The sequence below is a fragment of the Hippopotamus amphibius genome, chromosome 7 (genome assembly GCF_030028045.1).
Source record: "Hippopotamus amphibius kiboko isolate mHipAmp2 chromosome 7, mHipAmp2.hap2, whole genome shotgun sequence".
Classification (NCBI taxonomy): domain Eukaryota; kingdom Metazoa; phylum Chordata; class Mammalia; order Artiodactyla; family Hippopotamidae; genus Hippopotamus; species Hippopotamus amphibius.
In genome coordinates this window covers 70,022,444-70,036,931 of record NC_080192.1, presented here as the reverse complement: position 1 = coordinate 70,036,931, position 14,488 = coordinate 70,022,444, and the positions used below count along the sequence as shown (strand labels likewise).

At 41.8% G+C, this 14,488-nt stretch overlaps 1 protein-coding gene across 5 annotated transcripts in view; it reads left to right on the top strand.

Moving 5' to 3' along the window:
* Positions 1 to 13,107, top strand: part of IMMT (inner membrane mitochondrial protein) — a 48,424-nt gene extending 35,317 nt beyond the window's left edge. For 3 of the 5 annotated variants that reach the window (XM_057741693.1, XM_057741692.1, XM_057741691.1), the window contains exons 9-15: positions 464 to 599; positions 1,146 to 1,275; positions 5,411 to 5,425; positions 7,243 to 7,466; positions 9,892 to 10,023; positions 11,012 to 11,141; positions 12,165 to 13,107. In XM_057741693.1, coding sequence (XP_057597676.1) covers positions 464 to 599; positions 1,146 to 1,275; positions 5,411 to 5,425; positions 7,243 to 7,466; positions 9,892 to 10,023; positions 11,012 to 11,141; positions 12,165 to 12,778 — 1,381 coding nt within the window. In that variant the 3' untranslated portion in view covers positions 12,779 to 13,107. Of the gene's footprint in view, positions 1 to 463; positions 600 to 1,145; positions 1,290 to 5,410; positions 5,426 to 7,242; positions 7,467 to 9,891; positions 10,024 to 11,011; positions 11,142 to 12,164 lie in introns of those variants that run through there. The other 2 variants (XM_057741695.1, XM_057741694.1) reach the window with 1 other exon arrangement.
* The last annotated feature ends 1,381 nt before the right edge of the window (positions 13,108 to 14,488 follow it).

The following is a 14,488-nucleotide window of genomic DNA, read 5'->3' as shown; positions in this document are numbered from 1 at the left end:
TGCTCAGTGAGCTCTTTGGCCTCTGCCCTTGCCTTGGCCTTCCTCAAGCTGCCATTGGCAGGGGAGACAACCTAATCTCTGCAAAAGCTGCCATTTATTGAGTGCTCTTGATGTAGCAGGCGCTTTGCAAGGTCCTTAGCATGAGTTACCTCTACTCCCTCTACAAGGGTGAGCAGCAAAGCAGAGGCTGGTCTGGGAGCTGAATCCGAGTCTGCTTGGTTCTGAAGCCTGTGTGTTTTCCTGTACACCGTGCTATTCATCTGGCCCACTCTATAAATGTAGCTTCTCATCAAGGTGTTTACAGTTGTTGGTGAGGAAAGTTTCTCTGCCTCTTGACTTAAAAAGCATTGAGTAGTTTTTTCCAAATTAAATTTTTCATAGACTTACCAGTTGTTTGTCAGATTCTTTAATAAAGCTGTTATGGACTAATACTAAACCTTTGTTTTGTTTTATTGGTTTCCAGAGAAGAGTTAGAGAGGATGAAAAGTGTAATTGAAAATGCAAAGAAAGAAGAGGTTGCTGGGGCCAAATCTCATATAACTGCTGCAGAGGGGAAACTTCACAACATGATAGTTGATCTGGATAATGTGGTCCAAAAGGTGTGTTTTTTAGATGTTTTACAAGTATTTTTTATTGTTAAATGTAATTGTTTCATCAAAGGATTTTTAAGAATTCAGGAAAATAATAAGATTCCTATCATCTTTCTCTCTTTTCCTTGGAAAAGAATATTATTTGTAACCAATTTTAAAAACCTGCTTTGGACACAGAGTGGATTGTTGAGTATTATAAGTATTTTTTATAATGGGTCGATATTTGCTCGTGGTCATTACCACTTATGGAAATCTCATTTTGTAGTAGCTCTTCTGTCTGCACTTGTGATCTGTGGGAGTAGTTTCCCATGACCCAGAGAAGAGGGGCAGGGACACAGTGAGATGGGAAAGGGCCTGTCCATGGCATTTGCATAGAATGAGAAGCAAACAAAGACAAGACTTGCATTCCTTTTTCTGAGCTTTAGATTTCTTTCTATACAGTGCTTATATATTCACAATCAAATGTAAATAAATAAATGAATATGACTTCTGTTTTCTGGAATGTTTATAGTACTTTTTGTTCACTTTAATCACATACCCCTTGTATCTGTTCAGGTTAAAGCAGCTCAGACTGAGGCTAAGGTTGTGTCTCAGTATCATGAGCTGGTGGTCCAAGCCCGGGATGACTTTAAACGAGAGCTGGACAGTATTACTCCGGAAGTCTTGCCAGGGTGGAAGGGGATGAGTAAGTACAACTGAAGTGTTGGTACTTCCCATTTTTTGTTTTTTTAGCAACTGACCAACTGATCTAAACTTGCTTCAGCTCCAGTCTCTAGTCTAAACCCCTCCAGTGCGCATATCTCATCTGATGTGCAGTATAGTGCTTTCAGCATTTTATTTCAGCTGCATCTGTGACAGGTGACATCTGATTTAGCCATGGTGGACACAAGTTTTAGCCAGTGTAATTTGGAATCTAAGCAAGAGTGACATTATAACCTCTATTAGCATATTATATATATGTAAAATTATTCAAAACCTTTGGTACTTTAAAAATATTCATAATGAATTACTTAAGGCACACCTTATGACTGCTCTGTGACGACCCTGTGGTTGAGAACTCACCCAGGGGTGCTGGGTGAAAAGGAAATCTGTGTGGCCTTCAACTTGCAAATAGCTCAGGCTGCAGGGAACTTTGATGGCTAAACGATTACACATTGTAATTTCAGGAATAGTGACATGTCCTTGAAGTGCTGTGAGAGTAATAAGAATCAGAGATTACCAGTGTCAACAAAATAAAAATAGAACTTCTTAAGTGCCAGAGTCTGTTAGAAACTGGACATCAGGTAGCATGTGAAGAACTGGTATTATAGGCCTCTCTGGGGTGAAGGTGTCGAGGCTGCATCACAGAACCGTGGCTGGGCTAAGGAGCTCAAGTTATTAATAAAGACAGTGTAGGAATTTTAACTGCATCATGGCCAACCAGTGAGATTTAATGGCAGGAAGTAGAGTCAAGGCTGTCAAAAAATAACTCAGACATATGGTTGGTTTATTTAAATGTAGTTGACTTACTTAAGAGGGAGATAGATATCAGATTCTTGTCAAAGCAGAAAATGAAAGCAGGATTTGTAAGGGAATTAAACAGAGAAACAAAGTTCAGTCTGGGAACAGTGAGTCTTGTTTGAATATTGTTGTTTAAACTTGTTTCAACTGATGAGCGGCTAGCAAAGGGGACGGTGCGGACAGTCTGTCCTTGAGCAGGCTCACTGAAGCTACATCTGCGCCATTTTCCTCACCAGAATTTTTCAAAGGTGGGCTTCATTGAGGTTAAACTGAGACAGATGTTATTACCCCAGACCATCCTCCTCCACAGGTCACTCTACCACGTCACCTTATTTTATCCTTTTGAAATACTCACTGTATTTTGTTTGTTGTGTGTGTATCTCTGTCCATTGGGTGTAAGCCCCTTGGCTTAACCATGACATTGGTAGATAGCAGGGAGTCTAGGTTGGCTGCAGTAAATTAAATAAGGTTGAGAGGCAGGTCAGGCTTTGCCTGTGCAGAGTTAGTTATGAGTGTTGTCCCTAGGAATTTGCATTCTCTTATCTAAAATACTTGTCTTTGGTCTTCCCAGTAGGCTAAATCCTACCATTTTCTGTGCCAGCCTGTGAAGTTTTTAGCTTATAAAAAAATTTTTTTGGCTGATATAAAAAATGTCTGTTGTAAAGCATGAAAACACTAAAGCAGGTGTTCTCAACTCAGGGCATTTTTGCCCCCGAGAACATTTGGCAGTGTCTGGAGACAGATTTATTTGTCACATTGGGGGTTCTTCTGTCATCTAGTGGGTTGAGGCCAGAGATGCTACTAAACATCCTACAGTGCACAGAACAGCTCCTCCAACAAAGAGGTACCGTCATATAGGAAGGGAAAGTGCCCTGCAGTGTGATCTCTGGATTATGTTTTAAGGGAAGGAGGGCAACCTCTATTTAATTTATTATTTTTAAAATAGATTGGAAGGTATAGGTGGCACCTGCTGAAGTTTTCCTCCCAACCCTGCCCACAGCTGCAGCGTTTTTCTGCCAGTGTTACTGATATCTTGTGTCCCCCTGGAGACTGTGACTTCTTCCCGTGATTACCTCAGCCCTCAGTAGATGTCCTCGCTTCCAAAATCTGAACTCTTTTAAGACCTGTACCAAGCTCATCAGTACTGATTTGTGTTATCAGTTATTTTTCTCTTAGTAGTCTTATTTCCCTAAATTATAAATACCCTGGTGATATTCATCTGTCTGGTACTTTTTCTGTGTTCTCTATAGCTGAGCACAGTGTCATGGGTAACACTGTTGAGCATTATTTTATGTCTACACTGTGTTCTGAGAGCTTCATATTTATTAACTTATTTAAAGTTCTTAACAGTCCTTTGAGGTAAGTTTTATTATGCCCACTTTATAGATGAGAAAACTGAGACACAGAAGGCTTAAGTAATTTGTTCAAGGTTGGAGCTAGAGCCAAGATTTCATTCTTATCCACTAGCCTTACTGTTCTCTGTCTGACTGATTTCTATTGACAGCATAGGATGCCCTTTTGGGCTTTTGAGAAGAGGAGTGATGTGGCTGTAATACGTAGGAAAATTCATTTTAAAAAAATATTTATTTATTTATTTATTTATTTGGTTGTGCCGGGTCTTAGTTGCTGCATGCAGACTCTTAGTTGCAGCATGCATGTGGGATCTAGTTCCCTGACCAGGGACCAAACCCAGGCCCCCTGCATTGGGAGCTTAGAGTTCTAACCACTGTGCAACCAGGGAAGTCCCAGAAAATTCATTTTTATGAGATTGAGAGTGAGTCCGAGGAAGGGAGGGATGCCTCAGGGTAAGGAAGTTATTCAAAGCTGCTGGGGTAATCTGAGGGTGAAGTGATACAGGCCAGTAAGTGTGTGCCCAGGGCACTGAAAATGAAGACTAGGAAAGAGACTTAGAGGTGATCATTCAGCAGTTGGTTTGTTGAACCATAGCTTACATCTAGTGACATTGATGCTGTATACACTCCCTGATCCAGCAGTTCAGCTCCTAGGTGTGCACTCAGCAAGACTCACACAGGTGCTCAGGGAGCTGCGTTACAATGTTTATACCAGCACTGTTTGTAAGAGCAAAAAAATCAGAGACGGTTAAATGCCTCCCATATGCCGGTGCAAATGAGTGACCCAGACCATCTCTCTCAAACATGAATGTTAAGGAAAACAAACAACATATTCTTGCAGAGGAATATGTAGAATACATGAGGCTTAAGAACATGCAAAATGAAACCATATATTGTTTAAGGATGCATACGTATGTAAATTATAACAAAATGAATAAACACTATATTCTGATAGCGGGTACCGCTGTGGGGGGAGGGAGGAGGAACCACTACAAAGTGTGCTTGTGGGTGTTGTCAGGATGAGAGAATGGAGCGCAGTTTGTAGGTTGTCAGTATTCCCGAGAGACATCTGTTTCCTTTGCTGCTAACAGGCTAGTGTGTGTAGCCATATGCAAGTGCCATATTGATCTCTTACCTCATCCACCTTTGTCAGTTTTTCCTGCAGCATTGGGACAGATCCCGGTTTCTTTGGTTGAATACCAGGTTAAGTCATTGACTTTTAGAGCCATTTTGGATGAAAAATAACTTGTCTTAGAACTTGTCGAATTCAAGGGTCATGCCCAGGATGTTAAGACGCTTGTCCGGAGCCGCGGGAGACGGGCGGCAGCTGCCTGCCCCCGCTCCGCCCTGTCAGGCGTGCACACAGGGGTGCTTGTGACCACTGTCAGGAGCGTCACCCAGACTCTTCAGAACGTTATTCTTCCTTCCCTGCCGGCCCGTCAGGCAGCCATAGCTCTTAGCTTCATTTGTACAGGTTAAACACAAATTTAATTACTTCACTGTTTTCAGATTTGCAAAGAAGAAAGATTAATTTTGTAAGTATTTGCAGTATTAGGAGAGGCCTGGTATTGAGAACACAGTCAGGACCATGACTTCCTGAAACAGTCTACGAGCTGATGCAAATTTGGAGGAGGCGGTGATAAATAAGAATTGTAGTTTCCATGTGAGAACCAAGTTAATTGGTTTACAAAAATAGTTAAGAGATGAGTCCCCAGAAACCAAGATTTAATATCACTGATTTTGTTATTTCCTGAAATGTTACAGTTTACTTTGATTTATACTGTTCTGTGATCCTTTAAAAAAATTTTAGGAAATAAATTCATCGTTTTGTTTTCCAGTACTAAAATATGCTTTTTCTACTGCTAGCTTCTGGTTCCTTCTTGTTTTCTTTTGGATATTCCTATTTAATGATTAATAACTGAAACATGTACTTTCTTTTTTTCAAACTGTTGTTTCTTTCCTTTATAGGTATTTCTGACCTAGGTGAGTAATTATGCATATTTTATGTTTAAAGGCTTCTGTTTTGAGTCTTAAAAGACTTAAGTCTTTTTGTTTTGCCTATGATTCTTTTTTTTTTTAATCAAGACTTTTATTTTTTAGAGCTGTTTAAGGTTCACAGTAAAGTTGAGGAAAGTGTACAGAGATAACCTGTGACCCTCTGCCCCCACACATGCATAACCTCCTGTTATCAACATCACCCGTCAGAGTGGTGCGTTTGTTACAGTTGATGAACCTACATGACTTCAGAATCACCCAGTGCACAGTTTGCATTATGATTCACTCTTAGTGTTGTACATCCTATGGGTTTGGACAAATACATATTGACGTACATGCAGCATTATGATATCGTAGAGAGGATTTCCAGTGCACTAGAAGTCCTCTGTGCTCCACCTGTTTATCTCTCCCCAACCCCCTAGTCCTTAGCAACCATTCATCTTTTTATTGTTGCTGTAGTTTCACCTTTTCCAGAATGTCATGTAGTTGGAATCATACATCATGTAGGTTTTCAGATTTGTTTTGCCTATGATCCTTATACTGAGCTGTCTAAATTAATATGATGTAGGTTGTATTGCATGTGATAAATCTGATGTGGATATTTTTGTCATCTGTGTGCTCTCAGGAACAAAAATGGTTTTACCATGTGATTGGAAACCTGTAGGTGTGATAGATATATATATATTTAAGTTTTTATTTTGTAAAATTTCAAACATTAAAAGGTAAGAAGAAAACTATAGTGAATGCCTGTGGCCCTATGACCCAACTTCAGCAGTTATCACACATGCCTGCCTTTGTCTCAGTTAGTCCCACAGTGTATGTTGAAGCAGATCCCAAACATCATGTTCTTTCACTGGTAAAACGTTCAGTATGTTTTTTAAAAAATGTAATCACCATACCATTGTCACACTCAACAATAATTCCTAATGTTGTCGAATGTCTCTTCCGTATTCAAATATTCCCAATCACTGTAGAGAATGTTTTTTTAGTTTTTCAAATCAGTAGCAAAAGGATCTACACATGTTGAATTTGGCCAATAAATTTCTTATCCTCACTTTGTTTTTTGCTTTTTAATCTACTTATTGTGGAATTGAGACATTTATCATATAGTATTTCCCATATGCTTTACTTTGCTGTTAGAGCCATCTTTCTTAACCCGTGATAATATATCAGAACGCTTTTGGAGTATGAGATTGGGGAAAGGAAAAAAAAACCCTTCAGAATCAGAATCTTTGGGTATGATTATTTTAAAAAGATCTACAAATGATTCTGATGGACAGCTCTGACTGTAGGTTACTGTCCTGGATAATATTATCTGTGTAAGAAAAAATATGACTCTTATTAGGCAAAAGTCTGAGAGAATTTGAATTTGATTCAAGTTTTAGCAGAAAAGAATCTTTAATTGGATCCCTGTTATGACTGATCATAGTTATGCATGAAAGAAAATGTAGAAGTGGTTGTTGTATGTAAGCTTTGTCCTTAGAGGCAAAATTATGGTGAGGTATAAAGTCAACTTATGATTAGTTCAGACTGGAAGTGCTCCTGATTTGGGTTCCTAGAAAAGAACTGATTCTGTACTTGAAGGCCTCCCTGAATTTTGCTTGGGATTGAAAACGTCTAGCTGCTGCCCATGAGCCGTGAATTTCTGATTACACTATAGACTCTCCATCTCTTTTTAAATGTCAGCTCCTCTTGGCTTTTCTTCCTAGCTGTTAAAATTAAATTACAATCAATTGAGGCAAGTTACCTTGTAGATGTATGCTTTTGGCGAAATCATTAACATTTTCACGGGGTTTTCTGTTCAGCTGATAGGCTGTCCGCCGACGACCTGAACTCCCTGATTGCTCACGCACATCGCCGCATCGACCAGCTGAACAGAGCGCTGGCTGAACAGAAAGCCACGGAGAAGCAGCACATTGCCTTAGCCTTGGAGAAACAGAAGCTGGAGGAAAAGCGGGCCTTTGACTCTGCAGTAGCAAAAGCATTAGAACATCATAGAAGTGAGATACAGGCTGAACAGGACAGAAAGGTAAAGAAATGAGTAAAATCGCCTGACGTTTAAGTGAATCTTGATTATCTACTTCTAGCGGTAATACCAGCAGACACTGACTAGCTGTAGGTCAGGCCAGCTTACCTCTTGAATGGAGCTTTGGCCCTTGTTCTAGTCAGAGCTTCCAGGAAGGGACTGGTTTAGCAGAGAGCCTGTATGTCGCGCAGAGGTGTAAGAAGGTAACGAGCTGCTGGCACCCGGGATCATCTAGCTTGTCTTTTTCCGGTGGAGCCTCTGTCCCCTTAAGCAGTGCGGAAGGAATCTCTGTTGGGTTCTGAGTATATTATTCTCCGCGAGTGTTACTGAGTAGTTTGTTGTTAAGCGTGGATGAGATAGCTGTACTGTGGTCTTCTGTCTGGGCCCATTGTGTATTCAGCAGTCGTCTACAGGCTGATCTGGGAACCTGACTACTCATCCTGCCTTCATGTCTTCTCAGCAGCACAGTGAGCACTCCCTCCGCCTTGAAGCGCTTTCTTCCCTAGGCTGCCAGGCACCACACTCTGCTGGCCTTTCCCCCACCTTGCTGACACTCCTTGGCCTCCTTTACTCAGCCTCTCAGATGTAGGTACGCACTGGCATTGCTCTGAAACCTTCTTTCCCTCTAAGCTGCCTCCAGGTGCTGTTCGTGTGGCCTTGAACTTTGAGTTCCGTCTGTCACTGGCATTTATATTGCTGGCTCTGACCTCTGGCTTGGCTTCAGGGGCTGTCCAGCCTGATGTCTGCAGCTGGATTTCCAGTGGTCGTTTCAAACGCAGCACATTCAAAACAGATTTCTTGATTCTCTCCCTCCTGTCTCCCAGCCCCTCAGCTCGTTTCTCTCTAAACCTCCATCCTCTCAGTCGATCAAGCCAGAAATGGTGCTCAGTTAGTTGTTTCTCCATCAACTTTGGTTCCAGGCCATTGGCAGAGTCTGCCAGCTCTGCATCCAGAGTAACTAACAAAACTCTCCACTTCTCTCTGTCAGTCACCACCACCTTAGTCCAGAGTATCATTTTAACAGGTTCCCTGTTTGCATACACATCTTTCTATTTACACAGGCAAGTGGTCCTTATAGAATGTATTCTCATCAGACAGTGTGCTGCTGAAAATTCTCCATTGACTGCCCACTGTATTTAATATAAAATCCAAATTCTTAACTTATATCAAAAAAGGCCCTTGATCTCACTCTGATTTGCTATGAGCCAGGCTTCCCTTATTTCCCTTATTTACCCGGTACCCTGGGTTTTGTTGTTGTTATTGTTGTTTTGGTGCCTTGACTACATCTTTTGCCCTGCGGTAGCCCTCTACTATTCCCTTCAATCTAAAATAGAGCCTCTGTATTACTTTCTCTCATATTGCTTTGTTTACTTTCTTAAAAACAAGTACCACAGACTGTGATGTCCATTTTGCCTGTCCTGATTCCTCTCTTGAAATGTATATCCTAAAAGAGCAAGATGTGTGTCTGCCTTGCGCACCATTGCATCCAAGCTTATAGTAGGCGCTGCCTGGTACAGGGCTGGCACTTCATAAATATTTATGCACTGACTGAATGGATTCATTCATTAACTATATCGTTTTTGAGAAGAAGTAAGTTATGAATTCCAGGTAATTAGTGTTAAATAATTTGTAATATGACCCATGGCTCATTGTTAGGCCAAACATGATAGGCTTTTCATAGTTTTGGCTTGATTTGGCCTGTGTTGAATCTAAATTCATATTAAAATAAGCAGTTTCAGAGCAGCTTTTTTTGTTGAGAGAAAGTGTTCAGTAACTGCCAGATGTTTGTTAATTTTCTTAACAGTTCTGCACGGTAGGCCTCATTCACAGATGAGAAAATGGAGACTTAGAAGAATAATTTTCCTGAGGTCACACAGATGGTTGTGGTGAAGCTGTGTTTGATCCCAGGTCTTTGTAGTTATTTTTTTTCTATGATCTTGGATTTCTTTTTTTTTTTTTTTTTCTGGCGCACGGGCTCAGTTGCTCCACGGCATGTGGGATCTTCCTGGAGCAGGGATCGAACCTGTGTCCTCTGCATTGGCAGGTGGATTCTTAACCACTGCGCCACCTAGGAAGCCCTGATCTTGGATTTCTTAATTCTCAGGGGAGTGCATGATTCAGGAAATGACAGTGTTTGCTTTGTATAGCAGGCAGCCTGGTGATATGGAAGAAACACACATTTGGGGGTCAGAGAGACCCCTGTTTGAAGTCTGATTTGACCCAGCTGTGTGATCTTGTTTGAATTGCCTTCCAACATGGAGCTTTCTGATTCATATGAGAATTTGAAATAAGAATGTGTTCACATGCACGGCCCATCGTAAGGGCTGTGGACATGGAAGCTGCCATCATCGTGGTCACTAGTCTTTTTCTTTTGCTAAAAGCATACGTGGGAATTGAGAACTCCTCATTACTGTGCTTGGCTTCACAGGTAGAGGAAGTCAGAGATGCCATGGAGAATGAAATGAGAACCCAGCTTCGCCGACAGGCTGCTGCCCACACCGATCACTTACGAGATGTCCTTCGGGTCCAAGAGCAGGAACTGAAATATGAGTTTGAGCAGGTGAGGACCTGTTGTAAAGCATCGACTCCACTTCGACCTCCTTTTCCCCTTTACGTTATAAACGGTCTCTGCTTTCCTTCTGATGTGCTCCACGTCATTCTGTCGGAGGGTATGGAAGGATGGGGAAAGATGTCTATTGGTGTGTATCCTTGGTGGAGGGGGCTTTTGTATGTATGCAAATCTGCTCCTTCTTACATTAAGGTGTACCTGTGTGCTGTTGAGCAGATGTGTTTCGTGTCTATGTCCTAGTCATTTGGAGCCTTCAGAGCTTTAAGGAGGGTTGTATAAGGGGTTTCAGGAGTATAGGTAGTAATACTTAACACATGTATCTCCAGCTTTATCTCCACAAACTGCTGTGGATTATGTGGTAGTTCTCAGGCTTTTATATCTGAGGAAGCATTCCAGAAAGGTTAAGTTTGGAAATCCCAGCAAATCATCAGGATACCTTTAATCATAATTAGTTTCTACTCAGCAAGTCATTTATATATAATAATATTAACTTATTATTTTGTCTCACAAGAATGGAATGAGGTTTTCCAAGTAAGGAAATCTTTCAGAAAATTGAAATTTATGCCAATATGAAAAGGTGTAGTACTTTAAATTCTATTTGATGAGTATTTTTCTGAGAAAAATGAACTCTTTCAGTAGAAGATGTTGAATATAATTTAATCTAATGTTTGGGTGGCCATACAGTTACTTTATTTTCTCAAGCTGTCATTTTCTCATTTTAACAGACTTCTTTCTTCTCCTGGTCTGCTTCCTCTAATATTAGGTTCCACCAGTGAATTTGTAGAAGATTAAATATCAGATATAAGCTTTAGGAAGTTTTGAAACCTTACACGTGATGTAGGAGTTCATGACCCCTGTTTCGAGATGTTCCAGGCCCTCTTTGCTTTGGGGGCATCAGTTGCTGGAAGACTTAGTGGCCTGATAAGTGACGTGTATTGAGGTAGCATCACTTTCTTCTGTGCACTATTTGTCATTTCAGGACCTGTCTGAGAAACTCGCTGAACAAGAATTACAGTTCCGTCGTCTCAGTCAAGAGCAAGTTGACAACTTTACTCTGGATATAAACACCGCCTATGCCAGACTGAGAGGAATCGAGCAGGCTGTGCACAGTAAGCACCTGGACCTCTTACAGCTAACTCCATTCAGTCTTGCTTCTTAGGGTAGTTTCCTGTTATATGGATAATGATATACACGCGCTGTCAGTAGGGAATAAAGATGCCGAAGCCGTTCTAATACATTTTATTCATTTCTTAAAACATTAGCCCCAGATTTGATATGTTTGGAGTATAGAGAGATGTGAGAAGAAATTTAACAGCATCTAAAAATTAAACCTGAATAACTTGTAGTTTTACTCCTTGTGTGAGCGGCATGAGGTCACCATTCACTAGGCACTTGACCCAGCACACGTTGGTTGCATCTTATGTGGCCCCGAGCTGGGAGGGACGGTCAGGGTGCTGGCCCTCCAGCCCTGCTGTGGAGGGCTGCCCGCGGGCGCCCAGGTAGCTGCCTCCACCACCCACCCACCAAGTGGACAGGCGACAGGCGTTACGCAGGAGCCTCCACGTGCCTCACGGAAAGGGAAATGTCCTGATGGTGAGGATGCTATTAATAAAATGGGTTTCTTTGGGATGTGGTGGAATCTTTTTTGGTCAGGTAAACAAAGCAATAAGCTAAGTACTCAGAAATTGCAAGATCCAGTAGTCTTTTATTCCTTCGCAGGAAGTTTCTGATGACCTTAGTATAAGTCTTAGCCTAGTTTAAATACCACGTTTCTTTCTCAAACATTTCTAAAGATAAATATATCTGAATTAGATACCATACATTGTCCTAGATGTCACAGGAAGAAGGAAGGGAGACTTACCGGTTCACATCCATCCTCCCGGCGTTTTCCATGGCTTTAGTAGAAACAAGTCTTCATCAAATTATGTCGAGCTTTGTTGCCTCATGTGAAGAGGCCAGCCAGGAAACAACACACCAGAAATAACTGGTGGGGTAGGCTTGGAAGAGGCTCTCTCTAACCCCATCTTCCCCTTGTGTGGATTTAGCTTGTGGAAGGGGCATGAATTCTCTGCACGTATGAGAAGGACATGTAGTCAGGTGGAGGAAAAAAGTCTGTCTGCCTTTTTTTATAGGTCACGCAGTTGCTGAAGAAGAGGCGAGAAAAGCCCACCAGCTCTGGCTCTCAGTGGAGGCACTGAAGTTCCGCATGAAGACAGCGTCTGCAGACCTGCCCACTGTTCCCCTGGGTAGCGCAGTTGAGGCCATCAGAGTCAACTGTTCCGATAGCGAATTTGCCCAGGCTCTAACTGCAGCCCTCCCTCCAGAGTCCCTGACCCGTGGGGTGTACAGCGAAGAGACCCTTAGAGTCCGTTTCCATGCTGTCCAGAAACTGGCCCGCAGGGTAGCCATGATCGATGAGACCAGAAATAGCTTATACCAGTACTTCCTCTCCTACCTACAGTCCCTGCTCCTGTTCCCACCTCAGCAGCTGAAGCCACCAGCAGAGCTCTGCCCGGAGGATACAAGCACATTTAAGTTACTGTCCTATGCCTCCTATTGCATTGAGCATGGTGACCTGGAGCTGGCCGCAAAGTTTGTCAATCAGCTGAAAGGAGAGTCCAGACGAGTGGCCCAGGACTGGCTGAAGGAAGCCCGAATGACCCTAGAAACGAAGCAGATAGTGGAGATCCTGACAGCATACGCCAGCGCCGTAGGAATAGGAACCACTCAGGTGCAGCAAGAGTAAGGTCTGGGAGGAGTCTTGTAAAGTCACATTTCATGTCAAAGGAGATTGGCAGTGACACACGAAGGGTTTGCAACAGGGTCTCCGAATTGTCTAGAAGTGAGTGGGTTACAAGTACTGTTGTAAATGTTAACACCTGTTGCATTTATATGATTTCCTCTTGCTATCATGTCAGTCAGCTCCAGGAGTACTTTATTTGCAACTTGTGTAACATTTTCTGTTTTTCAGGTTTTACTGATCAGGCTTGTGAGCCAATCAAAATAATGTTTGTGATCACAGTTACTATTGATTTTGCCCTTGGAGCAAACTGAATAAAAACAAAACGATGAAAACTGAGTAGCTTATCCCTTTTCAAAAAAAATACCATTTCTAGTTTGTTGTGTATATAGAAAATTTCCTTGAGAAGCGGCAGCAGTAGAAGTAGGAACTCCTCGGCGCTCAGTTTCCAGGCTGTGAACCGGGTTGCAGAAGCTCTAGGCCTGTTCTTGGCTCTGAAGGTCCTGGTGAACTGATTCCTGCTGGTCACACTCAAGAGTGCAGTATAAGCCAAAATGCTAGTATCTTTATAACTGGAGATACATCATTCCAGAGATGCAGAGGCACTAGAAATAGTATGTATCCCAAACTTTGATTGCTGCCACAGGAAAAAACTCTTTTATACTGGGACCCAGTACATCCACCACACACCCCCTGATGTGACTGTGTACATGACAGTTTCTGGAACCACTGCTTCTCCTTTCTACTTGTGATGCACTGTGTTCTGGTCTGTGGCATTAGAAAAATGTTGGTCTCTTCTCTGCCCACAGATTAATTCCACAGCCCTCAAAACAGTTCATGGCTCTTAGTTCTGAAACCCTGGTAGTTGACCTTGCTCCTTTCTGGTATGTGCACTGTGACTCTCTCCATTGAAGTGGGGGTGGTGAGCCTGGAATCTTAAAGGAATTGAGTTACTTTGTGGTATATTTGAAATGGATTGCTGTAGAACGCAGAGAACTTGCTTACCTAGTTCACTTCTCTGAAGATTAGAACAGTTGCCTTATTGGGTGAACATTCACATGATTTTTACCTTTTATTTTTTTACCCCATGAAATTACTGTCAACATGGTTTTTCAAAATCGTAAGTTTTTGTTGAGGTCTATGTATTTATAAACAGATGATTGAAGAGGCATTTTTATCTGAGCAGCATATCTGGAAGACATGAAGAAAAGAGAGGGTTGGTTTTATACATTCATGCCAGGTCCTGATTGTTACATTCCAGTGTGCAGGGCACTTGATGCTGTCCTTTGCTTTGGGGATCCTGAGGTCTGTTCTGGCCTGGGTTGGTGCTATTCATGTTCCTTATGTTCCTCAGTGAATTCAGTTAATTCAACAAAATACACCTAATTTCTCTGACTGGAACACACACTTTGTGTAATGTCCTTAATCTCTGCAGGTAGAGGTACTCTCAGCACCTGTGGGCCATGAAGCTTTTACTAGAAGATAAGAAGGCTGTTGTAGATTAAGCCTTTCTTCCCTTTGGAATAGCATGAAATTGTAGAATACATTAACTTGCAAAGCTATTCATCATGTTAGAAGTGTTGGTAATTTTTATTTTACTCATGAAATATGTAAAACAGTACAGATTGTAAGGACATAAATTTCTCTAGGAGCCCAGGAATAACTTCCTTTAGATGTGATTATCTGAGCTCACAAGAAGCAAGCCATACTGAGTGG